At 47.7% G+C, this 27,687-nt stretch overlaps 1 protein-coding gene across 2 annotated transcripts in view; it reads left to right on the top strand.

Moving 5' to 3' along the window:
• LOC144170856 (phospholipid scramblase 2-like) overlaps positions 1 to 27,399 on the top strand; it is a 70,716-nt gene extending 43,317 nt beyond the window's left edge. For both annotated transcript variants that reach the window (XM_077700879.1, XM_077700880.1), the window contains exons 7-8: positions 14,108 to 14,269; positions 16,403 to 27,399. In XM_077700879.1, coding sequence (XP_077557005.1) covers positions 14,108 to 14,269; positions 16,403 to 16,462 — 222 coding nt within the window. In that variant the 3' untranslated portion in view covers positions 16,463 to 27,399. The remainder of the gene's footprint in view (positions 1 to 14,107; positions 14,270 to 16,402) is intronic.
• Positions 27,400 to 27,687: the final 288 nt, after the last annotated feature.

Raw genomic sequence — 27,687 nt, forward strand, 5'->3', positions numbered from 1 at the left:
TTTGTTTTTTTGTAGTCCTAAGAATGCAAGTTCTTTGTCACAGGGTTTGCACAGGCCCTTTAAAACATTGAAAACCCTTGAATTTAGAAATGGCGCTTCCTAAAACTTTAAAGTCTTGGAATTTTTTAGCGGTCCTTGGAAACCCCTGATTTTCACGGGGATAATCAGTGGCTCTGTCTTTTCACAAGAATTTAAAATGTTTATTATGGATTTTAGGTTTTAACTAATGTACACTGTAACAATCAAGTTTTAGTGTATTGTGCCAAATTACAACACATTTAGTGGATTTTCATTGAGCACCAGGCAACATTGGGAGCAGGAAGTTTTCATTTAAATCCATGTCGGGATATTGGCCGCGATGCCCACCACTGGAGAGGCCGGTGCTGCAATCGTTTGGCATCACTTGTAGGATCACCGTCCCTATCTTGCTGCATAGTTGGCTTGCAGCACGTGACACTGCGCTCAGGAAGCGCGTTTTAAAAGTATTTTCGTGTTAATTTCCATCATTTGAAGTTAATTCACAGCGCGTCAAGCGCAGTTTGACCTCATGGGGAGGGACTTCATAACCGTATCAACTGTGGTACATTTTCCGCAAACAACTTGAGTGTGGTGGCGTATGACGGATGCGTCCGAAGCGCAAGCTGCGGGACTCGTTTCCCCGATCAACAATGTAGACTACGACGATCGCCAAGCTAAGTTTCTAGATTTCCCTTGTTTGCAAGAAATGTATAAAGCAGGAAATCATGAAGCGTTTACTGCTCGCCGAAATGCTCCGCACACACATCCGCCGTGCCTGCCTGCATGGCTGACGGAGCAGCTCAAACCAACGCAGGTTGCGACAGCTACAACTTGTCATCGCTCTTTAAAATCACACTAGTTCTGGAAAAGTAATTCCACATTGGTGAAAGTGGACGTTAGTGTGTTGAAAAATTGTGCTCGGTAGTGTCATCAGCTGTGGCTTTTCAAAGAGATGCTCAAATACCTGCCGCGATCTACGTCGACCGGCCGCAGAGGTTAGTCCCAGCAGCTCCAACCCGTTCATGTGTGGTGTGGTGAGTGGCCGAAGGATGGCAATACCTGCGTACAAGAATCGGCCAAAGCATTGCCTCCTTTGATCATCGATCACTTAAACGGCAATCACCGCGGATACGAAGTTCCACATACGAGAAACGGGGTGACAGTGCGCTGAAAAGTGGTGTTAGGGATTGTCATTCCAACTGTAATGATAGATGCGATGAAATATCTGTCCCGATGCTAATCCTAAAGTTCCCAACATTCCATTATGTGCATTCGAAGCCGGCTGTGAGCTATTGGAGAATTGCGTTTGGGTTCCCCAAACTTCTTGGGGCCCCAAACACTCGGTTCTCCTATTCTAAAACTCCCCATTAGCCCAAATCATTAGCGAAATGTTTCGGCTCGTACACAGCCCTGCCTTCTGCGAGCCGTTGTGAGTTTCGAAATTTATGCTAGAAAAAGGCAGGCTCACTGTAAACAGGCAAAAGTCCACGTTGCAATTATAAATTTCCACGGCGAGGTCCTTACGAAAACTAAATATAGCCATGTCCAAACCCGCTCAAAGGCATTGAAAACTTGCACTCGTACCATTCATACATTGCGGACAAGTTGTTGCGAAAAGTAAAAATATCAGCCGTGGAGAGTGCAGGGTACGGCAGTGATTGTTATCAAATCCGGGCATAACTACAGTGGTATCTCGATGATACGATTCTGGGTAATACGAATTTAGGGATGATACGAATTTCTGAAAAGTCCCGGTGAAATGGCATTGTTTACAATGGGAAAAATTTCGGCTGTTACGAACGGACCTGTACGGCCCGGCCCATGATATGAAAGAGCCGGCGAGGCGACTGACTACCGAGCGAGCAAGCGACGGCGAACATACAAGCTCTCTGTCTCCCCTCTTTGTCACTTTTTCTCCACAAACGGCCGGGCTGTTGTTTTCTGCTCGCCAAAAATGCGCCGCGCATGCCACAGGCACGCCCACGGAGCAAGATAAACAGGAGCGCCGCCTTCGCTCTCTCCGGCAGGCTCTTAATGTTCATCACTCGCGGAGCATAATGTAGATGGCGCAGCAAATGGGCGGCCGGCTAAGCGGCCGGCGTTCCCCGTGCGCCGGCGGGCGCGTTGGCGGAACGCATTCCGTCGGCTCTGTCGGCTGCTTCGGCGACGCTAGTTTTGGGCACGGACTGCTTTGGGCCTGCTTTGGCGCCGCTTCGCGTTCATTGCGCGCCTCCTTCGCACAGTTGATTAACTTGTTCGACAGCACCTTCTGGGTAACCCGGACCCGAAGGAATTGAGTGGCCGTACGGCAAAGATACGTTAGGGATTGGTTTGCATGGCGGGAAAACAAAATGTAGAGACCACATACAAACATATGGCTGCTATACAAACACTACCTTTTGCGCAGTGCTTGCCGAAAATATGGCTCCATTTTGTAAATTTGTGAATACCAATTCGGCGGTGTTTTAACAGGTTTTACAAAAGGTGAAAGGAGCAACTGGTTCTTATCACTAGCGGTTATAAAAGTTCCATCAGCTTTCTCGCAGTTCTCCAACTTACGTCCAAAACAGAGTGTGCCTAGAACACGGGCCGGCACTTACACGCTCATCAGAAAAGAACAGAAATGCGATAACATCACCCGCGACTGCTCGCGACGTAGCAATCTGCTCAAGATCAAGTCCCTGACAGTGCGGTCTTTTCACAAGCCTTCAGTTTGCGATATTTGAACTCGTCCGGACCCTATATCTCTGTGGTGATGACTCGCCGAAAGAAAAGGTTTAACGAGCCGGTTGTTTTGCTGGTCAGCCGCTTAAAGAAAAAAAAACGCCAGGAACCCTGGTAGGCCAAAAAACTGCAGCCATACAAATCGCAGCATTTTATTTGGAGTCTGCGGCGTTATCGACGAGATAACACGACCGTAGAGCGACAGTGAACATCGGGCGGTAAGCTGCGGCATGAGCTACAATGAAGATTGCGTTTGCTATTCTTTGGTTCCTTATAAAGCTGACAGTGTTTTTGTATACTTGATACAACAGGGTAGCCGTCCAATTCAATCATTGGCACAGAAATGTGCATCATTGCCGTTTGCCAATGGTGACTCCGGGCAACCCTTGTAAGCGTTGTTCGTGTGCAGAAGCAGCATAAATAATTAATTAAGCATGCGGCTGGAGAGCGGGCTAACAACAGAGGGTAATCTTTGCGCTGCATCGATTCGTCGTAAGCAGAATCGCGCTCTTGCTCATTCTTTGGTGCTTCTGAAGTCGTCGTCGTTCAGTGGCGTCTTACATCTGCTGGGTTAGTACAATATTTTAAGTGGGTCTTCATAATGTCAGAATAAACGTTCAATGATAGAGAATAAGCGATCCCCATGTATGCGGTGGCGTGCGATTATCTGCGCTGTCTATTGCGGCCGCGCACGGGTGTTTAAATTCCGCGCGTGCACGCTTGCCTCCTGCATAGTAGGACAGGCATAAGACAGACGTCGCTGCGAAAGAAAAGATACCTCTGGGGAGAGCGAAGAAGGGAAGAGCCATGTACAGAGGCACAGCGACGAGAGGGCGAACGAAGGAGGAAGAGAGCAAAGGGAAAGCTGGGCGGCCGGCGGCGCTTGGACATTATCGGCCCGAGCAGAAGATTTTTTCTGGGCCACAGTCGGCGCTCCTCTTTATATCTTTCTCCGTGGGCCTGCCAATGCCACCGTGGAACCATCCGCATGCTGCGCACAGCGCGGCCTGCAGCGGCAACATGGCGGCAGCTTCGGCCGCGGAGTGGTACGGCGTGCTCGGGCGACCGCTTCTAATCGCTGTTTAAGATACCGCTCAAGGCACACACGAAGTTGCTTGTGCGGTAAAGGAGCTGATAATGGGGGTGAAAACGATACTGTAAAACATCATCTGCGCTGCTAGTGAAAGTGCCCATGAAATTTCTGCCGGGGTGCTAAGCCTAAACATCTCCGGCGGCGGAGCCAGCCGACTGTCTCTAGTGCTTCGAAACTGCTGCCATGAGGTGGGCACCTGTCCATTGGGGCAAGTCGGCAGGCTCCTTCCACTGCTGCATGCGAGGCAGAAGGTGAACGAAGCAGAAGCTGCGGTGGGCGCGGAATCATCGACGCGGGCGTGAAAAGATTGCCTGCGCAACACCGACACGTGCATATCGCGTGCAAAAACGCGCCATTCGGTTCACACCTGGACTGTTGAGGCATGTAGTGAGCTTGGGCAATGCGAGTGAGTAGATGAGTGCGAAGTTTTACACGCTCCAGAAAGCACTGCTTGGCGAAATGGAGGTTAAAAAAGCCGAAAAAGTAACGGATTTCTTCACGCGAAATTGTAAGAAAAATAAACAAAAACTTTTTTAGTGCTCAATTTTTTGTTCTGTGTTGGTTCATACGAATTTCGGATGATACGAATATTTTTCGCGGGATATCATCGAGATCCTACTGTACAAAAAAACATTGTAGGGGAAATAGGCACTGCTTAAACCAAACTGCAGATCATAGCAGCACTTCTACGCATGTGCTGCGAAGCTATCCTATCACTGTTCTCTTGTAGTCATTCATTTGCTAGGCAATGCGGGCAGTGCGTGCGGTGAGATCATAAGTGAGCGACGCGTTTCCGTCACTGTTACAAGCTGTTTCCTTCCACACAGTCTCGTACATGTCACGTCGTAAGTATTTCCTAATGAATTTAAAGCGTACTTTTCTCGGCATCAGGTGCATCGTCCTTGGCGTTAGCTGGCTGTGTACAAGCCATCGGTGGCGATGGTAGCAAGTACCTAGATGGGGCGGTGTTGCCAGGGGCCTGCGAGTCTCTGATTGCCTGCCTGGATTATCAGTCTGCAGACCACTTTTTTGGGTAATTTGCATCAAATCACACGGACGGAGGAGACAGTGGCCACAACAACAAAAAAGGAAGCACTCGCATAGGCACAGGAAATGTGTTGTAGCAGACAACAATACGACCCGGCATCCTAGAAGTGACGTCACTCGTAGGTGGCGCCACGGTGTGTCCTCGAGGCAATAGTCCCACGAAATCCGCCTTTTGTTTGCCATCTTGCATTTTGCTTCCATTGTAGCCTGTGGGCTCTCGCTCAGCAGTGCTTGTTTGCCGGCCTCGTGTGCTCCGTTTGCGTTTGCTTTTGCACGTCCACATAGCCGAAAATCATCGTGCCTGGGAAGTGCACTTTTCAGGAGTCGTGGCTGAGCAAGGACTTGTACAAGACAGGGTTTCGCCAGACCCAATTAGAGCAAATCGTGTGAAATGACCATGTGGGAAAATAACATTTGGTCGATGGGAGAGTCTGCGCCAAAAAGCCATGGCAGCATGAAGACAGCAGGTACTTGCTCCTTAAAGAGCACCTGGTGCTGTGCATGAGCGCCCCATCCATCCGTGCGGTCCCTGCACACTCAGTGGGTGCAAAGCATACGAGTTAGCAACAGATGCTGCGATTTTGTGGACGTTAAAGGTGGTAACACCTCGCTCCTCTTATAGTTTGTTAATGTGCTCAAATTACCTGTTCTGAGATAGCAAACGGCTTCGGTTGTGGAGAGAAACAGTTTGCTTACATGGCATGGCCTGGTCTTGGGTCATTTTTCTCTTTCATTCCTTTCATCTGTGCATAGAGAAGTGTAAATGCTAGGTTGTCCTGTTTGATGGGTCTGCTAATGATTGTTTACAGTAAATGGGAAAAGAGCAGCCTGCAGGAGCGAGGCAACAGGAAAGACTTAAGGGCAAGGAAGAGATTGACTGCACAAGAAAAACAAAGGCAAAGCTTGCAGCAATAGTTGCTGATCTTATAATGTCTCCAGCTGATACCTTTGCTGATAGAGCAGGAGGTGCAGGCAACATTGCCAACGTTTTTGAACCAAACAGCCCGAGAAAAAGAGCAAAAACAAAGCAGAAAGAACTTTTAAACATCAACCGATAAGTAAAGTGTAAAGCTGGGGGAGCTTTCATGAACTTGTTAGCACCTATTTGAGTATCGTGCATTAAGGTGGTGGTTCCACACCCGCCATCTTGAAGGTAGTTCAAATTTTGCCACCAGGCTACGCCACTGACCCACGACTGAGAAAGCGACCGAGGTGGGTTTTGCGAGAAAAAAAAAAGACAATGCGAGGTCCCCTCTCTTCGTCCTCCAATTCCTGGGGGGGGGGGTTTCTTTTGTGGCTGCCAAACCAATTTTCTTTGCTGTTGTACACAGGTGGATGCGTTGATGGGGTGGTTTGGTTGTAGTGCCTTCGCTGTTGCGACTCGCTTGTTATCCCAAACCGCGCTGAAGTGCACTAGATGTCTACATGTGCGTAGCACAAATAAAACAGGGTGTTGATCATCAGCTAGATTTTGCTGTTTTTCACTGTTGTTAGGGTGGAAGTTTGGACAATTTAGCGATACATATGTTGGCAAGACTGCCAGCGCACATTACTAAAAGAGCAAAGAGAGCTTAGGTGTAAGGAGTGAAAAAAGTGATATCGTGCAAATTATCTGCGTCTGATGCGTATATTTCGGGCGGTTCGGTCAATGAAGCGCGGTTGAAGTCGTCGGCAGGTGCCTTGCATCTTTTCTTCTGTCCTCATCTTTCGCAGTGTGCAGTCCTGTCGCCTCTGTTGATGCCATGGCAATCTTAGCCCGAATCAGAACACGCAATCAAAATCAGGGCTGTAAGCAAGCTCGGGCACAAAACGAAAATTGCACATGAAAAAATTGCACCCATCTCCCCGCAAGGGAACCCTGGTGTGGTGCGGCGCATGCATACGCGAAATGACAGAGTACACGCGTTTTAGCGACCACCACCCAGCTGTTTATTACATTTAAGAATGATGACTTTATGGTCAGTAAAGTGCACAGTGAGCGGTTGCCGCAGCAGTGGTCGAATCTTGGTTTCATCGTCGATGTTCGAGAAGAACGAGAGCGAGCGCTGACTGAACCGCCGCGGAGCGATACCCGCTTTATATTCACAGCGATTGAAGGAGAGGAGACCGCGGGAGAGAGTCGCGCATGCGCGCACGTGCGCACCGGAGCAGCTGTTAACGCAGCGTTAACGCAGCGCCAACCAAGCGCGCCAGCTGTCGTTGTGCTAATGCGCCGGGGCGAGAGTGTTGCGCACAGCTGTGGGAGAGACGAACGGAGGAGAGTCGCGCATGTGCAGGTGGCGTGCGGACGGACGCCGACGACGCAGGAGGGACATGCCTCAGAGCAAGAGATGCCCCGCATCTAAAACTGCAACGATTCCATGGGAGCAAGTGTCAAGTGGCCTGTCTTCCACTTTTGCTTCCCGGCAGCAAATGCAGTAATTCTTCATGCATGTTCAGGATACAAGTCGAGAGATTCCGAGAGCGTTTTGTCCGGACAAGGGAAGCGACAGGTGCTGCAAAGATGTGTTCAACTTATCCTGGAGCTGCTGTGCGGAATGTTTTTTTCCATATCATGTGTTTTTGTGACCTCTTCTCCTCTTTGATTTTGTCATCACAAACTGAACGTTTTTTTTTTCTGCGAAGGTAAACAAAAATAATTGCAACTTGGATTGGATTTGATTTATTGTAAGAAAAAAGAGAAGGAAAATCCACCACCAGGGTAATTTGTCTAGCCTATGGGCGGACACCGGAACGCCTGCTGGCGTGGGTAGGGAGAAGAACGTGTACATGATAATCGAGATAGGAGGTGGTAATTGAATGTAAAAAAAAAAGAAATCACACACGCACTTTTTCACACACACAAGCTCACTCACTCACGCACACGCACAGAGAGAGAGAGAGAGACTGCGCTGTAGTTCAACCGCTAAAGCGGAGTGCAGTGTTGAGCCCCGAGGTGCTCCCCCAGGGCCTCGGGGACTTTGTCCCTGTCTCTGGCCGTGTCCTGGGGCTACAGAAAGTCGTCGAGTGGCTGCACTCCTCGGAGTGCTGCCATGAGCTCCGCCCGCCCTGCCGCGAACTTTGGGCGCCGCAGTCGCACCGAACGCGCTACCATTGCGAAATTGTGAACATGACGGTTAGACCACAGAAGGACCAACGCAGAATAACTCACTGCACACTACGTGATCGGCTCGAAAATAAAACCAGCATGTCACAGCGGCAGTCCACATTTCGAAGAACCTTTTAGCCCACATGTTTGCAGTACTGCGGTGCCGGCTTTACACCGGATGAAACTGAGCATACCATGCTGAGTCACGAACCAGGAGCAGTTTGACTTGATAAAATATTTATTTAGCTTCCAACATAAACATCATAGCTGCTGGTGCGAGGAGGGCAAAGTGCCAAGGCTCTCTGTCAGCTGCAGCATACGACGCTCAACGGCTTTAGCTCTCACAGGCAAGCGCAGGAGATCGCAGGAAATCCACTTTTCAATTCACCCTTGCTTCCCAGTGAGAGTTGGCCGTGGCCGAACCCTACTGTAAAAAAGGAGAAAATAATGGGTGAGATACGGGTACGCTAGACATGAACAAAAACAAATGATCTATCGGAAGGGGCCAAGCTAACCTGCAATGAGGCAGCGAGGCTAGTGCAATAACAAACAAGCGTTATAAAATATCACGGAAATCTTTGGCTGACAATACGGTGTTCTCGGGAACAGTTTTGATTTTTTCTTAGAAAAGTACGCTGGAAATACTCATGCCGGATGCGACCAGCAAAACGAAACGGTAATATGATGGTCACGAAACTTCGTTCAACTATACATTTTTTTTTCTGCGTACTAATGAAGTTTATGCATAGGTGAAGTGGAAAGAGGACATAGTATAACCGAAATGGAAAAGAAATCAATAAATCAATAGGAAAAGAAAATAAACAAATTTTGCGTCACATCAACAATCGCTTCCAGTCAACCTTTATAACACGTGCTTTTGCAACGAAAATTGAGTCCTACATGTACGGTCGGTGTAAAATTACGTATAAACAGATTGTCAAATCATGAGTTCTTTTCAAAGCAATACAACTGATACTTATCCGGGTTTTTTTTAGGTAGTAGAGGGGGGGGGGGTTTAGCCACCGATGGCGTCGCGCAGAACCACTGCCACACGGTCCATGGCTTGGGCGTTCCAGTGAAGCATGTCCAAGCGCCGGTCCGACCCCATCCGTCTGAAAGTGTGTCACTGTTGATTATACTACAACCAATGTAGCCGGGACAGCTTACCGCTCGTACAGGCAATAGCGGACACGACGTCTGCCCAGCACAAAGAGGCCGTGGAGCTCAACAGGCACCACTCCGTCTGCGTGAAAATAGCGCAACGAACACGTTATTCTCCGCCGCAAACTCTCGTAAAGAGAGACAGTCGTACCCATATTCAGCCTGACTATCCACGCGTTCACGGCGTTCAAAATGCGCCAGTGTGCACTCGACCGCGCAGCACGGGCCATTGGTGGCAGTGTGAGTGCTGTGACTTCACATCCTCGATGAAGCAGCGACTCCAACACCAACTCCAGGTCTGCAATCAGCCGGTGTGCGTTGCCCATGGTTCTGGCCTGTAAAAAATATGAGAATGGCAGTGCAGTGATGCAGAAATTCTGAGCATACACTCAGCTCAAATGCAGAATTGCATCTGTTGTCCACACCAGGCACAGGTCGTTCGTGCCGATCATGGGGAGAACCCTCGGCTCCGTGTGGCGGACGTTCCTGGGCAACGCAATCATGCTCCGCACACGGCAACCGGGCACAAGTGTTAGGCTCTCTGGGTGCGAAAAAAAAAAATTCAGGCTCTCAGAAACACTCAGCGCTTACACCTATTAGCAGGTCAGCTTTGAATGAGATAAAGCAGTGCCGCCAGTCTTGTCAGCCTATTGCGCGACGAGGCAAGCCCGAGGTTTGCACCGCCAGCCTGGTCGGCATGCTGTCGCCAACTAGCGGGTATCCCCACAGCGCTGCAGGGGAGTTGGTGAACATCTGCAAGCAGACAGCACAGACTGTATGAGCTCTGCCGAACAACGAGGGACGCACTTCTGTGCCCAACCCCATCCAATAAAAACTAGCGATGCCATTAGATTTTCCACCATGAACTTGGCTGTCTTTACTACTTGAAAAGCAACACATATCTGGCATCAGCCAAAAGAAAAGAGTAAAGGAATTGTGTTTCGCCAAAAGAATGGACTGCATTACTTGACCACAACCCACATTGGTACTGGCTGCTCAATTACACCCCAAGAGCCTCAAGATAACGAGTCAAAGGCCTCATCTCCAAATATGCTAAAAAATCTGCCCAGCACTTGTACACAAAAGGTTAGCGAGGAATGTGAAAATATTGGTGATAAGTTTGCTTACCGTTGCCGCACGATCTCCGTCAGTGCTGAGAAGACAGAACTAGTCCCTGTTGAAGGACCTTATATAGGTGGTTAGCTATCAACAGTGTACACAACATGATTCTTCCCTTTCTGCCGCAGTTCACGACGGTGCGCTGTCACGCTTGTATGCTAGGAGAGAGTGGTTTAGGCCCCCCCCCCCCCCCCCCCTTGTAAAAAAAAAAAATATCGCTGTCAAAAATCCGTGCACAGAACACCCTCGTCGCTCAATCCCTCCCCCACCCACCCTTTACCCGTTGGCCCCGCCCCCACCCGAGACTAATCTGCCACTGTCGAAAAAGCAGGGATAGAAAGGTGCAGTGCTAGTTGCTCTAGAAAGCAGTAGACCCTTTCCAGTGCTCTTTTGTTTGTACTGCCCGGGGCGACCGCCGAGAGGGCTGGACCGGCATCGCGTGCATGCGCAGATCGCTACTGGAAAAAGGTCCATTGTCAATATTATTGTCAATCAATCTTCGCGTGCATTTACACAATCGCTACTATGGGTGTTTACTAGATGTAACCGCAGTGTATCACCAAGGCTTCAAAAATATTGCCTGTTTTCGTTTATTATTTTTTTTTACTCCTTTGTTTTCCTTTTTCGTCTCGCTGTATTCATCTCCATCTACAGTAGCAAGCCCTGCCGTTAATGGGGCTAAGAATACATAGTAACAAAAGCATAACCGAATTTCCCGTGACTACCGCTCATTGATATCTTCGCACTGACAAGTCGTACATGGAAAGGTCCTAAAAAAAGACATCCGATGATACCAGAAACAAACAAACAAGCGCCGTTAGCTTGAAGGTATCCAACCTGGGTTTATTAAATTTTCCTGCCTAATTAACGACCAAATGTAACGTTTGTGCCAGCACCTGTTGACTTGTGACAGCTCGATTTCGTCCACCATTAGAGCCAGTGACTGTGTCGCGACTGTATTGAAGTAATGAGAAGGGACGGCGTGGAAAAAAAAAAAAAGAAAGTGAGCTTTCATTCTGCGTCCCCCCCCCCCCCTATTTTTTTTGTGTTCGTCTGTGTGTTGGTGTGTGTGTGCAGGTGTAAAAAAACGAAAGCCGTGCGGAGAGACACCCAGCTGCTCTGACTTCTAGCATAGCCAGCCGACCTTCAAACAAGCGAACAAAAGACGCAGCGTGTTTCGCCGTCCGAAAGTGGTACGCAGTGGCAAGCGGATAACTCCTTCAAAAGTGGGACCACTTGGCATTTCGACACATCTTCCAAAGCCCGAGGGTGTACACCCGATCCGAAACTGCGCGGAGACTGATGCGCCCTGTGCTCTACAGTGCCCTGTACCGAACATTCTTTTCCGGCCGAGTGAAGCCCTCTTCTTCTTGGGGATTAGCGAACAAAAGGGAGAACACGTGAAAGCTTTCTCTCCGCGACCAAGAGCTTCCAGGCAGCTGACATGTGTTTTGTTTGAGGGAGCGTTTTGACGGAGCGATAAAATTATTTTGAATTTCAATGGCAGATCTGGAGCTGTCACCATGCTCCACCGCGCAGCACGCAGACTCCACGAAGAGCACGTACTCCGAAGCTGCCTTTAGAACGCAGCCGCTCCCGCCGGAGCAAAGTGCCGGACCGTGACGGGAACAGGAAATTCCCAGCATCGTTTGCGTCTCGCCTTCCCGAAATCGTCTGGTTCGTCTGGAAATCGTCGTCCAAAATAGTGTACAAATACATAAGCTGGCAACACTCACATGAAAAAGCATTGCTCAACAATAAGCCGTTTAAAAGTTTACTGCAAGTGAAGTTTCACTATTTTAGACTTTTTCCAACGGCCTTATAACAAAATCTATTCGCTGGAACGAAAATTCCTGCCATAATTATCTGCATAGACATGTATTCTAAGCTCATAGTACAAAGCCACATGTACTTCGACAAATAGTTTTCTATAATTTTGCAAATGCCGACGCAAGTGAAACAAAAATACGATTTTTCTCTCTTGCGATTTGGCTTCTTCTTCTAAAGCCAAATGAGCTAAAATACACTCGTTAGTGAGATCAGAAACTGGAAGACTTCTGCTTTCTAATGATACATTAGCCATGTCTGTGGTGCAAACTGAATCGCAGCAGCGGCTGCGCAAACATCGTCCAAAACTGCCAGCACGAGCCGAGGGAGTGGGACCGCCACCTTAAAGGGACCCTGCAACACTCTTTGAGCAGTGCAAGTAAACCTGCGTGATGTTTAGATTACACTGTCAGGAATACCTGAGCCAAATATTACACGTGCACGTGAAGCGGTGAGCGCGCAAATCGATGTGAAACACGCGGAAAAACCAACCGCTCTCTCTTCAGTTGTCCTCATTATGCAACCCCTGGCATGGCCTAAGGGACGTCACATAGGCCATAGCTGCCCGATCGGCTGTCACTGGTCAACTTCGCGGCTAGATTATCCCATTTCCGTCATCGTCATCGCTGTGTACGAACCTCTTTTATGCCTAAACCTGTAGGCACAGTTTTGCCATTTCTTTTGTGTTTTGAGTATGCGCGGAGTTTGAGTGATGAGCTCGATACTTCCCTTTCAACGGGACCACTCGACTACAAACGTTTATTGCTTCAAAAACGCCCTACCAGCCCGAGCGCGCACTTGCGAGCAGGCACCCATGCCTACTTTTTTGTGGCACCAGACCGAAAATAGGCCCCTCCGCATTGCGGAGAAAAGGAGGAAACTACCCGGCATGTGATATCTCGAAGGCCGCCTACAAGAACGCCGCGAGCCGCCCCCCTCTCCGGGAGAGAGCGCACAGCTTTCGTCGCGTTGTTCGCAGTCAAGTTGAGAGGGAACGATTATGCGCGATTTCTCATCGCGCGTAGTTTCGTTAATTGTGAACGGATTTTCATAATTCTTGCGGGAGGAGATTTCTTGGACAATAGACTTTATCCAAAAATACATTACTAGTAGTTGATGGCAAGTGTTGCAGGGTCCCTTTAATCTCCTTAGGTATTGTGCAATGAACAACTTTTGTAAGTGTGCTGAAAAAGTGATAAATAATTTTGGAGAAAACCTTGGATGGGGTCCTTGAGGGTCCTTGAAAACCCTTTAATTTTGCCTTTGAAGCCTGTACAAATTGCATACCACTGCAAGGTCCAGGGGTGAGTGAGGAGCCCAGCCTGAAAAAAGGTTCACAGCGCGGGAGACGAGGACGACGACGAACACAGGACAAGCGCGGACTTCAACCTGAAAGTGCTGACTTTGGTTGAAATCAGCGCTTGTCCTGTGTTCTTCGTCGTCCTCGTCTCCCGCGCTGTGAACATTTTTCTAAAATGAATTTACCAACGCGCCGAAGCTTCCACTCTACTGAGCTGGGACCTGAGATGGCACAGCCACTGGGGAGGAAGTCTGAGGTGATCAAGAAGGAAAAGCCCACTCTGGGCTGTGCCTGTACAGAGCCCAGCACTTTCTGGACGAGGTACAGTGATGGGGCAGGCTGGGCCCTTCAGTAAAGTATCCTAAGTATCGCCAAGAAAACCTTATGTATGGAAGGTGCGTTGTACTGATGTGCAGCAATACTTTGTGTGCACCAAAAGTTGTCTCGCGAAAGGAAAAGGGCCCGACATGAGGCGTAGGATTCGGAGACGGCAGTTCCATCCCCAGGGGGCAGCGAGTGGGTTTCAGCGGTTGCTCGGTGTGGGTCGTTCAGAAATATCCCCTGCCCGATGGCACACACCCGTGACAGGGATGGGCCGAGGCCAGCTTCTTGTGGCTTGGAAAGGGACCGAGCTGTGCCTGGTCCTCTGGCTCGCCCTGTGCCTTGTCGGTCGGGGAGCGAGCAGAGCCGGGAGCTCAGCTGGCCCTGGCCTGCTTCCCCCTCTGGCCAGGTGCTGACCAAGGACGGCTCGGTGGAAGTGGGCCGCATCAGCAAGCAGTGGTCGGGCCTGCTCAAGGAGACGTTCACGGACACGGACAACTTCGGCATCAGCTTCCCCATGGACCTGGACGTCAAGATGAAGGCCGTCCTCCTCGGGGCGCTCTTCCTCATCGTGAGTGCTGCTGCTGCCCGGGGGCTCATTCTCGACGGGTGTACCGCAGGGCTGGCCACTGGCCGTTAGGCTGCTCAAGTTCCCCACTGTAGAACACGTTGGGGTCGCTCTGGGCCACCACTCTGCTTGCCAGGTTAGCTGCTGCTGCCAACAAGAGATCGCCTGTGCTCCAAAGTGGCCAGCACTACCAATTTATCTGCATTTCATCACACTGCAAAACGTGTGCCCTGTGCCATGCCATTGTTAGATAACCCATCCTCCTCAACAGTGTACGAAAGAGGGTGGCTGAAGCTTCGAAATAGGTACTGTATTTATTCGAATCTAGGCCGGCCCCGATTCTAAGCTGACCCCCGAAAGTCCGAAGCCACGAAATAAAAAAAAAATTACCTCGAATGTAGGCCGAACAAAAAGGCGAGGTAAGTGTTCACAAAAAGAAAACACGTTTATTGAACTTGAAGATGTGTTGCTCATTCTGAGTCATCATCGCTGCTAGCCTCGTCGCTTTCTTTATCATTGTCATCTTCAAACAGTGTGCTGTCCTCACTACCATCAAGCACATTTGATTCAAAGCCAGCCCCGACTGGCTTTGAAGTGTGCCCACGATAAGCCTCGTTCCCTTTAAAGCTCCCTTGCTTTTGCCTGGAGCACTTCCGTCGTTACTGGAAGGGCAGCTGCTCGCTGCATCCGAACGAAGTCAGCCAATGCCATATCTATTTCATAGTGATAGCCTTCTCGTGGTCCAGTGAATGCCATCCTCGTTGCGGCGCACGCAAATATCCTCTCCCGTTGCGTCCTCCAACGACGGACATTTTTTTATCCACGCCGAAGTCCCACCCGGCTTGAACGTTCGACGACAACTCCGCAGTTAAAACAACTTTTCTTTTAAAAGCGTCACTATAATGGCACCGCTTGTTTGGTGCCATTGCGCTATCATAACCAAACCCCACACCGCACGCAGGCCACTATCCACACACTTCAAAATGGCGGCATTGCCCCCAGCCTTTAAGTGGCTGATGGCTCGTCTAGTAATGGCTACAATAGTGCTTTCTTTTCTGGGTGGCGCTAGCTACGCGCCAAGCCTGATTCGCCTTTCGGAGAAATGTCTTGTATGACCAGCTGAACGGATTTCTTGAGTTCAAGACATCAAAATGGCGGTCAAAGATCCTTGTGAATTCAGGCGTACCATGAGCACCTTTAAATAGCGCATTCAAGCTTTAATGCGAACTCACAAAATTCAAGTGCGTTTTTCACAGATGAACTGAGCGTCAGAACTCTGAAGCGAACTTTCATCTTTGGTGATCTAATGCTCGTATGCACCACAGAGTGCACAAATACGAGATGAAGTGGGACCAGCCCAGTTGATATAAAAGTTTAGCATAGGAACTCTACATCGGAAGCTGGTTAACGGGACCTCGCACCGACGAGATTCAGAAAAACTGTCGTATTGCCGCGTGGACATAAAAGCACTTATAAAGGCACTGCTTTCACAAACTCGTTGGGTCGTTTTTGTCGAGGTAAGAGGGTGCAGTAGTTATAAAAACTACACTGAAAAGTGTAATTGGCTTAGAAACTACCGTGCATGAAGTTAAAGGCAATGTAGACAGTTGAAATATAGGCCGACCGTCGATTCTTAGCTAGCCAATTAGCTGCGCGTGCAGGTCAGTGCATACAGGCGACCCAACGCATTTCCACTTAAACAGTGCACAAATGCGATGCGGTAACGTCGACTAGAAGGACGAAGGCATTTAAGCTAGTCGACTGGAAAGATGATCGATGTTTAACTTTAGCAATAGCTCTACTAGAAAGCTGCCGCAGTACGTCTGCGCGGCGGCCTGCCGCCGAAGCAGACGACGCACCGAGAGTAGCGCAAGACTTGACTGCAGCGCCGCTAGTTGTCGCGATCGCCGTTCGACCCGCCCTCCTCCGCTGGCGGGGATGTGGAGCTCCGAAACTGAGCTTATTCTAGTAACGTTGGTTTGGCCAGGCCTCAAGGTATCGATGAAAGAAACTGACAACACGATGTCGATGCTTTGTGTCCTGCTGGAAGGTTTGGGTGAACCACTGCATACTTGCGCTTGAGTCGCGCGCCCTTCTCAGAGCCCTGAAGCTGCTCCTCTGCACGTTCCTCTGCAGGACTACATGTTCTTTGAGAAGTCTGGAAACAAGGAGCGCGACTCCCCGGGCATGCTGTAGCAGACCTGAGCAGCAGACGAGGGAGAGGGGGACGCACAGCCACATGTCCTCCACTGCTGGGAAGTTTGGGCTCCCATCCCATTCTGACTGTTCCTGTCTTTCGGCACTTGGTGTTCATGTTTCTTTGTTTGTTTGTTTTTTCTCCTCTTTTTTCGGCGCCTGCCAGTAGATGTCTAGTCCCAGTGAGAGTGGGCGTTTTTCCCCTCTTACTGTTCCCGTCTGGGACCTGGGCCCACCTGCGCACGGATTCCCACCGTGAACATGTACGAGTCACGCACACCCCCTTTTTTTTTACTTTCTTTACACAGTTATGCAATCATTGTTTCACTTTTCAGGTGCTTTATATTTGTCAGTTTTGTGAGGCTACACTTTTTGTGAGACTTGTGGGCTTTTTCTTCTCCTTTTGCTCGCGTGCTACAGACAGTTGAAGTGCACCTGTCGAACCACCATTATCTGCAGCCTTATTTTCCTGTTGTGTATCCATGCAGCGAACATGCCTGCGGATGGAGCAGACATTGTTTTGTGTGTTTTTCAGTGCCCTTGGGGAAGGTTTAAGGAACAGCGCTGTGCTCGTCTGCGGGTGACACCCTTGCGTCACGCTTCCCTCCCGTTCACCGTGTTTTCTTCGGAGCTGAATCTGCTTGCAGGGAAGACTGCATGTGCACGCGGGAAAAAAGACGCTCGCTTTCGTCGCGAAGCAGTTGGTGCTTGCTAGTGGTCGTGGGGAATCTGGTCCCACAGTTCTCGTTGTGGAGCCAGCCCTTGTGTGACTGGTTAGCGCTGTGTGCGCCACAGCCTCGTTAATGCAGTGCCGGTGTTGACTGCAAGAAGGAAACTTTGGATCTGGAATGTCACCAATGGGGGTCTAAAGAAAATGAAAATTTCTGAGCACTGCTTTTTCTTTCTTGCGTTTTGTGTGGGCTCAGATGAAAGCTTTGCTCGGGTGGATTTTCTATGCACGTTGAATCTCTGAACACAGCCAGTCTAGTGTGCTGCACCTTCCAGCATTTGTGCGGGTGTTTCCACCTGGTGTGAACACGCGTTGACACTGTTTCCCCACGTGCGAGTTGGTGCGAGGGTAAGACCATGGGCACATTTTGTGGCCCATCTCGCTCTATCGTATAAAAGCGATTTCCACTCACGGGAAATGCAGCGGCCATATTGTTGAAATGATTAATGCAGAAGGTTGAGGCCACCTAGCAAGCCCAAATCGAAATGTGCAGTGCTGGTTGTGGCTTACGCCCAAGCTTACTGTGGAAGTCACAGCTGGCATTGTGCATTTTGTTTTGGATACGCCAGGTGGCATCAACATTCAAGTGGATCATTTTCACATTATGGCCACCGGATTTCCCATGAATGGAAATCGTTTTTATTCTATCTCTAAATAACAGGTAGATGCTATCACAATTTTAGTTATTAAAGAAATGAGGCCCTTGTAGAAACATGGAGGAAAAACGAAAAAGTGGTTTGAAAAACGCTTATTTATTGTTGCAACGCTGTATACGTCTCTTCACTCCAAGCTTGCCTTGTCAGTTTTGGGTGAAGTAACTTTTCTCAGTGGTGGTTCTTTTACACCCACCTTTGTCAAGACCTGCATTTATATTCTAGCTTTTATCGTAGTTAGGCAACATGGGGTGTCGCACTCAGTTGCATTTTCTTTTTTTTTTTTTTTTTCCGGCTTCTCGGACCTGCATTGATTTTCTGCTTGTGACAGAAGTTGATGTGCCCAAGGTCACTTAGCACAAAATTAAGGATCTGTGTGTTTGACTCGCAGTAATATTCAGCACTGGCTAAAGCTTATGTTTCGTGAGCTTTCTATTTCCACAGTGCCAAGGCTTGGAGCATGTTTTAAGCAGTAACTTATTTTGCTCTGGAGTTCTGTAGTTGCATGTTCCTGTACTCACTAGCTCAGCGCACGGGCTCATGTTATTGCGACTCTTAATGCATCGGAGCCTACTTAAAGATTCTCTGCTGGAGCAAAAAGCGATAAATAAGTAACAAAAATGTTGGCAGAAATCGGTGTAAGGGGCCATGAAGACAAAATGCAAGTTTGATGCATTCGAAAGGCTGCTTCGTTAGAACAACACTTTCAGCGCAAACTTCGCTCAAATAAGCTGCTATAACAAGGAAAACAGAGAATGGCCACACCACTCACCGTCGACTCTTCCGCACTGACCTTGCGATGTATTATGGGCAGTTTGCGGCAATTGGCCGAGGCCGACAGACTCCAATGCAAATTAAACAGATTATAAGCTTGTACCTACAATGGGCTGGTTGTGCGTGAATTTAGTTCACATTCTTTTTATAGCAGTGAGAACGTTGGGGTAAACAATGGAATTTACGAACGAACGTGTAAACATAGAAGCACTAGGGTGTGCGGCCTGCACTATGCCGGCCGACACTGCCCAGCCACCGAGTGCGTTGGGCCGCCTGACACGACCCGGGCCAACTGGCATAAGCAGTGCTGCTGCCTACGGGACCCTTGCTGTCGAGTGATATCCAATATTTCATGACACAATTACTATCAGCTGCAGCAATAGCCAGGTGCAAGTCCGGTCAAAACAAACAAACAAAAAACGTGTGTGGACAGGGGTCCTTGAACAGTATAGTTCACCATCTGTGAAGGCAGATAGTAACCACGCTAAGCATGGTTGGCTGCCTTGGTCAACATACCGTTTTTTGTTTCATATACCTATCCTGGATATGCCATTCACGACGTTACAAAATACGTGATGCAGTGGTAGAATTGAAATTTTGGCTTGAACTGTTAAATTTCACATTGAATAAAGCATAGTTTGCTGCCGGACAAGCGCTGAGGGCACTATGAAACACCAAATCTTTCCGACAAAATAAACAGGTATTTTGTATTCAGGGCCCCTTTAACACATTTTTTCTAATTAAGGAGGCAAGGAGACTCAGGAAGCTTATTGTGTGCATCCAGTTTAACAAGATTAAACTGCAATTGTGAACAGTTCAGGTTGCTAGTTTAAGCCTTCAGTTTGGCATTTCAAACTAGAGCACTTGATGGAGGCGAAAAGCAAAAACGCCCGTGTGTACGAGATTTCGGCGCACGTTAAAGATCCCCAGGTGGTCAAAATTAATCCGGAGCCCTCCACTACCGCGCGCCTCATCGCCTGCGTTGCGTCGGCGCGTTAAACCCCACAATCAATCAATCAACTAGAGCACTTGCACGACCGGATTTAGGGGAAATCCCCAAGGTTTCTGCGAAGGAAAGTTTGACATCCACCTGAATGCAGCCATGCGGCTACAAAGGAAAGCTATACAGCTTCCTCAGAAACTTTGAAGTTGAAGAAAAAGACACAACTGGCCCACTGTCTAAAACATTCGATCGGGTCTGTCGAAAACCGGGCAGGTGGCAACCCTATGCAGGATTTTAAAAATGCCGAGTTTGATGCATTATGCATTTAGGTAATGAAGCTAAACACAGGGGAAAGGCAAACGTGACGACCCCTGGACATTGACGTTATTAGCCTTCTTGAGCGAACGCTGCAGGGAAGAAGCACACATGGGGGAAATGCAGCCCAGGACCACGTCTCTGTAGTGGAACGATGCGAAAGCACCACCCACTCTAGTCTGGCTCTGTGCTGTCAAAAAATTCTTCAGAAATTTAGAGAGTTATCTACTAATTTGTAGAATTCTTATGCCGCTTCTCTGGAGTGTGATTTTTTTCCAGCCAAATTTTTTAGTTTTTCAAAATTTTGTCCAACTAATTATCTCCACTAACGTTATTATAAGGATTACATTTGGAACTTTCACGAAATCTGCATTATTGTGGAAAGCCAGGGCGTTACACGGTTCACCAGTTTCCGTAATATTTTTATTATTTTTATTATTTTTTAGGGTATTTCATTTACGCTGATATAATGATTATAGGTGGAATTTTTGCAAAATCTGCATTGTTATGGAAATGCCATGCACTATACGTTTTGCCTATTTTCTATTTCTCCTATCTTTTAGTTTTTCAAAATTTCGTCCAACCAATTGTCTCCATATACGTTATTTTAACAATTGCGTTTGTAACTTTCGCAAGATCTGCATTATTGTTGAAATACAGGGCATTACACGGTTTGCCAGATGTCACAGAGGGCGGGTGCAACAGAAGAGCCTCTACATTCATACAATTCGTTTTCAAAAAGAATGGCAATGGACTTGAAATGAAATTGTAGCGATCCTAAAAACTGCTGGCTATTGATACCAGCCGCGCTTTGGAACTTCTCTGCAAATTTGCATCCTTTCGCAAACAGCACTGGTCCTGATGTATGGAGTAATGCGGAGAAGGCGGTCGTGGCACACTGCACTGGCGCATTCTCCAAACCCCATCTGCTGAACTCTGGAGGGAAAAGACCAGGTGTGGCCAGCTGTCTTTCCCAAATGGTAACCCTGCGGGGGCACATGGATTTGTGAGTCTTGGCAGCTGCAAAGAACCACTTTCGGCTTTGTACACTGAGTTTCTTGAAGATTTCGACTGGCACTCCTCCGGCATGCCGGATTCTTCTGTCGTTTTGAAACAGATTGTAAGCTTCTGGAATTACTCTCAGCAGCCTGCATAGCTTTTGTACCAAAAAGGTCCTTGGGCATCGGTACAAAGCCGCCTTTCTTGTCTGCCTGCAGTAATGTTGGGCTTCTTCCATGCGAACAGCCGACGGCGTTCTCGGAGGAGGGCTTAGCCGGAGGTTTCCCACTTACGGGGCGCAGCACAGAGTGATCCCGTTGCTCCTCGCTTGTTCCCAGTCCTGTTCAGATGTGCGTTCCGCGACATGGTGCACAATGGCAGGCAGCTGTGGGTGACTCGCCACAGGCTCATAGCTGAACTTGGGTCCCTGTTCCAAAATATTCGGGAACCATGGCGCTACTTAGTGCCGCTACAGGAGCAGCGCAAGACCCTTGACACTTACAGGGGCTTGGTTTCCCACGGATTCCGTAGTCTGCGCCACCAGCCTCGGTCTGTTGCCCTGCGTTCTTCCACCTGCTGGCCAGACTAGGGGGCGTCTTCGTAAATCCTCCAGCACTCGTGCCGGTTCTCCTTGCATTCTCCCCACAGAGGGGAAATGTGCTGCCTGTGTCCTCCATCCCGTTTGTTTGCGCTGTACGATTTTTTTCAACACCATGAACTAACGAGGTTGTGCCAGAGTCCTAAGAGCATTTTTTTTCTCTGCCAAGAATGCTGTAAGTAGTTCTGGTAGTACATCATCAGGGTTATTTTAAAGTGGGCAATTTGAAATGTGGAATGCGTCCTTGGAAATGGCAGTTCATGAGTTATATACTACTAAATTTTTCAGTTGAGGCAAGGTTCTGGCTTGTCGTTGTGGTCTCTTCAAGGCATGGTTCAACCCACGCCGTAAAAAGCACTTTTCTCTGCAGTTGAACATGGCCTGCATTTTGCGTTAAGCAGCCTGGAATAGTTTACAGCATGTCTAAAGGGACATTTAGAAAGCTTGATTGGGAGAAGTCAGTGGCGCCAGTAAGTGGGGAGACTGGATGACAGTCTTGTTCAGTGGTTTAGAAGAGCTGCAAATGAACTCTATTCGGAAAGCATAGTTGTAGCACTGAAGATAAATGTGTTTAGTCAAAAGCAATGTTAAATATTCATGCATGTAGCACCCCCTCAAGCCGGGGCCATTAAACAGCAGACTATGAACATAGCATTCTTACATAAGTGGTCAATGCCAATCTAGGCTGTGACAAGGAAATCTGGCATAGGATTGCCATGGGCTGGGGAGCATTCAGCGAGCATTCTAAAGCAGTGAACAGCAAGCTGCCTGTGTTACTATAAAGAAAGCTACACAAGTAATGTGCACCCAAGTGGTGAGTTACATAAGGTGCAGGAACTTGGCTCCTTACTGAATGCCTGGAAAGTCAAGTTTGTTTCCCAGAAATACATCTGGAGGGGTGCATGGGCTAAGAGCAGGCTTAACAGCTTGGCTGGGCCCGTGATCTTTTACATGGCGTTGGCAGTATAACACAGGGAGAATGAGAACAATTTTGCGCCACAAGCTGCGACATTTCAAATGAAACATAACGGTGGCAAACTACTCGTTCCATAGCGCACTTTTACAAATGCGGTAGCAGTTTTAGTGGAAGGAAGATTTGGGCCATCCCAACGAGCCGTAGGAAGGATGGCGGGAGTAATGCTTAGGGAGCGGGTACTTGGACCAGGAAGCAGACATCAAGAGGTGGCCGGGCACGCCACTCGGGTGACACAGGCGCTACCTAGAGGCTGCACTGGCAGTTGTCGTGATGGAGCATGAAATTTGATGCTCATTGGGAAGCACAGGATAGATTTGGACACCTCGGGACAGGAGTGGTTGGCAGTCTGGGACAGCCCTCCATCCTGCAGTGGACGCAGGTGTAATTGTGGTGCTAAGTGCTCCACGAGTTGACAAGGCCATTGTTAGTTCACTTTCAATTTTCCTGCAATACGTACATGTGTGCAGTTCAGGGATGACCTTGTTGTCCTTCCGTCTTGTCAAAATAGGTTTTGCTGGGGGTTCTTTTTTTACTGCATTCAATTTTCTGTCGTTTCCTCGTGTCAGTTTTTCCAAGCAAAGCTTTTAGTGCATTGGCAAAATGGTAACTGGTGATACATTTGAGTGAAATGCGCTTTGGGGTTCTCTTGAGTCACCCGCCACGGTGGCTATACGACGCAGGCAAAGTTGTCTTCCCAGCCTGCAGCGTTCCTATGCTGCGACTTCAGCATTCACGGGAGGCGTCAAAAACGGCCTGCGCAAGCTTGCTGCCCCCTTTCCGGTAACAGAGGTAGCACAGGCCACTTGGTGCATACTGCTTGAATGGAAGAAGGGAAAAGCAGCGCAAAAGACGGGGCCAAGGAAGACCAGACACGCATCGCTGGCTGCCAACTAAAAGTTTTCTTGAAAAGAAGAAAGGGGTTTTGTACATGTGTACAAAATAACACATACAAAAAATGGCAGGGCTAGAGATTATAAATTGAGACACGTATTAATTGAGTATTACCTTGCGCACATGCGCTTCTTGTAATAAAACTTTTAAGTTTGCAGTCAGGACTGCATGTGTCTAGTCAATCAATCAGTCAACTTTTATTTTCACTTTTAGAGGGAAAATTGAGGTTGGCAAGGAAAGAGCACTGTTTGCCACCGCTTGACTAGTTTCGCCACCCCTGCATGTTGGAAACAATGACAAAAATTGGTTGGCATAAATACAACCTAGAGTCAGTATTATCAAGAGTATTGTGCAAAAGTGATTGCACAATAAAGATTTGTGCTTCACAATCATTTATCAATAGGGCAACATGAATGTGTTTACCCGCACAGTTTTGATAAGAAAGAAATGCACTGTACAATTCAACTTTAAACAAACGATGGGTGAATGGCGTGAAAAGACACAATGTTGATGTTGTCGAAGGGCATTGTTTTCAGTACTTGGGAATGATATATCTCAGTATGGAAAAGCCATAATTTTGCCAGTGTCGGGGCAACACAAAAGCATTTGCTTTTCGCATGAGATAAGGCGTCTGATGGCTTGTAAGGGCTACTAAAGTTGAGAAAAACGGGTCATTTATGCCAGTCAGTTTTTTATAGAAACATGCAATTCTGTAGTAAAAAATTTTTTTGATTGGTATTATGCTTAATTCAGCAGGAATAGGTCTACTTGGGGAGTTGTGAGGTGCATTAATAATTAAACGAAGCATTGTCTTTTGCAATGCTAATAGCTTTTGAATGCAGTAGAACCCTGATTACGCAACTTATTGGGACCGTGGAAAAGCGTCGTATAATGCTGTCGTAAAAACCAAACAATTGGGACTATACATACATTTTCGCCTGACAGGTTTACAAGATAAAGGCAAAAAGAATATAGAAATGCACGTGCCAATCGCACTATTAAAGTGAACCTTTTACCGCGGTCCAGTCCACTGCCGCAATTCCCGCCAGCCAGTGTGGATCATGGCACAAGCGATCCTGACAAACACATCGGGAAGCTTAAGCCTGCCGGCGTTACCTCGTTGGCAATTCACTGCCGAGTAGGAGAAATGTGCACCTGCACAGAGCCCCTGCGACCGCTGCGCAACATCACAAAAAGAAACTATAGTGAGGAGAAGCTGGCCGCTGCAGGAGGGAAGGGAAACTAAAGATGCTGGATAAAACTTATTGAGAGGGTTCAAGGTCCTCTGAACGGGCTCGTGGCACTTTAATTTCATCCACCAATCAGTCGTGCACTTTGTGTCGGTTGTCGGATAACGCGGGTCAGTCGTGAAATTGCGTTGGATAACCGAGGCTTTTCATGCATTGCTTAAGCCCAGCTGAGACTCAACTTGTTTGTCGTAAAACCCGGGTTGTAAAACCCGGGGACATTCAACCAGGTTTCCACTGCCTTTGATGCTGCGATGTTGCCCCAGACAAGAAAATAATTCGAACATGAGTGAAAAAATATATAATGCAAAATCAACTTAGTTCTCGTTGGCAACAGAAATTTGTGGCTCAAATTAATGCCGGCAAGTCTGGAAAGTTTCATTGAAACATGAGTGACACAGGTATCCCAAGACATTCTAGGTGTAAATGTAATGCCAAGAATTTTAAAGCTGTCAACATGCTCAATGACACCACCAGTCACAAAAATAGGTGGTGGAACAATTAAATCTCTACCTTTATTGCGGCAGATTATGGCTTTCGTTTTTTTCCTCAATTATTTTATGCATTAAAAAAAAGACCACTGTTCTAAAGTTTGTATCGTGCAATTTGCAGTGTCAGTAAGTTGGTTTAAATCGGGAGACAATAGGAAAATGCTGCGGTCTTCAGCATATGTTATGTACTTTGCCTGTTGCCTAACGTTACAAATATCATAAATATATTGAACAGGAGTAGCTCCAAAATACTACCCTGTGGAACTCCATGTGTAATATATAAGGCATCTGAGGAACAGTGGTTAATTTAAACATACTGTTTTCGTGACCCTAAATAAGACCTACTATGGTTCAAGGCATGACCTCATACACCATAGTGTTCCAGTTTTGTGAATAGGAGATTATGATTTAGGGAATCTAAAGCCTTGCTGAAATCAACAAAGATGCCAATTGGGAGATTTTGCACTTCAAAGTTATTCAGGGTGTATTTTTATTCGTTAAGGAAGGCATGTTCAGTCGATATATTTTTTGTAATCCCATATTGACATTAAGTTATTACACAGTGCCTGACAAAAAATTTATGGAGGCACTGATGAAGGATATGTTCAAGTCCTTGAGAGAAAAATGTAAACACTGATATTGATCGTTAGTTACCAAAGATGTTTTTGTCACCCCGTTTGTAGATCACGGCTGCTTTTGCAAGCTGCATATCAGTGGGAAAGTCTTCCTTGGTCTTCCTTCCTTTTGAGCTGTTTTTTGGTTTAAGCCCCTTTTTAAGCAGGTGTCCTGTGCTCAGCAGGGGATCTGGGCACTGCTTTGCAGGGTGTCTTTATTTGGCCGGCTGATAGAAGCAACTCCTTTTGAACACGTTGATTTTTCATCCAGGTTTATTCGAGTTGGCATCAGCATTTGAATGGCCCCTATGCTTGCAAAGACATGCAAACCCCCTTTAGGGTGTGCTCGTGCTTCATATTCTGTTTGGCAGTTGCTGCGCCTATCACCATTATATTCGTTTAAATGCGGACGCAAATAACTGAGCTACTCCGTAGTGTAGTTTCTGCGTGTGAGGTTTCAAGTTTCGCGTGGGGACGTGTTAAGCCTGTCGATCATGGGCACGTGTCATCGGCAAGTGCATGTGCCGCTGTCTCCAGACATCAGCTTGCAGCAGCGTTCTGTTGGGTTGTGAAGCTCCTCAATGCTGGGCTAGGCAGCTGCACCAGGTTTGTGTGGTGGTGGTGCTCGTCAGACTGCATCGTCTGCCGCCCTTCAGGCTGACCCCCTGCTCGCATTCCCCTTGGTCTTTCAGTCTGGTGCGCAAGCGTGGTGTGTGCCCCGTGTGGGTAAAGCTCAGCCATAGAAATTGGTGCAGCGCCAAAGCTGATGCAGGCGGTGCATCTGTCAAGGCAAAACAGTGCACTTACTTGTGCCACCATGAAGTGGGTGAAGAAACAAGGGAATAATTAGATGAAGAATGATGGCAGAAATGAGAAAAAGCATGCACACCTGAATATATGGGTTGACTTCAACCTTTGAATTTTTTTATAACGTACAACAAAAGTTACAATTTGTCCATAGCATGCAGCCAGCGCTGTGTTAAAAATGGTGATATATATGTATACACACATCCATATATATATATTTAATATAAGCCCACTGCTTGGCTTGTCATTTTCAGAACAGTTATTGTTGCAGGGTTTCTCCTGGTTCTAGCAGCCGCTTTTCCTCGTGCCTTTGTCATCTGTTGTTGGACTACATTGCCTGTTATCCAACAACTTCCAATCTGTATGGCCACTCGATGCGCCTGCGTGCTCTCAGATCGCTCAATGTCATACGCGTCCATTGTTCGAACAAAGTCTAGTCCTCCAGTCTGCCTTTTTCCTAGTGTTATCCCATAGCGGCATCATGCATTCGTGTTATGTGCAGCATGATTTATTTGCTGCTTGCCACATTCTTGGATTAAGTACGTTATGAAGAGTTGCATTAGTTTTATGCTAACCATGTGAGCATCAAGACAGTTGAGCTTTTCATAATGCACCCTGGTAAGGTAGAGAGAGAGTATCCCTGCTTCATGCGAAACTGAGCAAAGAAAAAATAAAAATGAGGTATAAAAAGTTGGAGGCTTAACAAGTGTACCCAGTACAGATATTTTTGCAGTGTGCTTAAAAAGTTGTAATAAATACTTGTGACTTTGTATTGCCAGATTTTAGATGTTGCATTGCCACTCATCTTTCCAAGACCCTAACATTTAATCTCAATGCACTTGTAACCTGCTTGGCATGTTGTGAAATAAATCCAAGTGTTTGTCTTGTGAGAAAATAAATATGCTGTGCTACATGCCAACCCCAGAAGTCTGGCATAGCTTTTGCTAGAGCATGGCTGTTGAAGTTACACTGAAGTGAATTTGTCAAGCTCCCGTTTTTGCTTGCACTGCGTAGACTGGCTCAAATTAACACACTTTTCATCGTTTATTCGGTTGATCAGTCGGTAATTATTTTATAAAGCCCGTAAAAAGAAAAACTACCATGCGCGGTCTGCGGCGGCCGCGCCAACTAAGGGCTGTGACGTCGGGGGGAGGTGCACCGTGATTGGACGATGTCCAAGGTTAGCA

This window comes from Haemaphysalis longicornis, unplaced genomic scaffold, assembly GCF_048455015.1.
Source record: "Haemaphysalis longicornis isolate Haplotype H1 unplaced genomic scaffold, Haemaphysalis longicornis Haplotype H1 scaffold_2, whole genome shotgun sequence".
NCBI classification, from domain to species: domain Eukaryota; kingdom Metazoa; phylum Arthropoda; class Arachnida; order Ixodida; family Ixodidae; genus Haemaphysalis; species Haemaphysalis longicornis.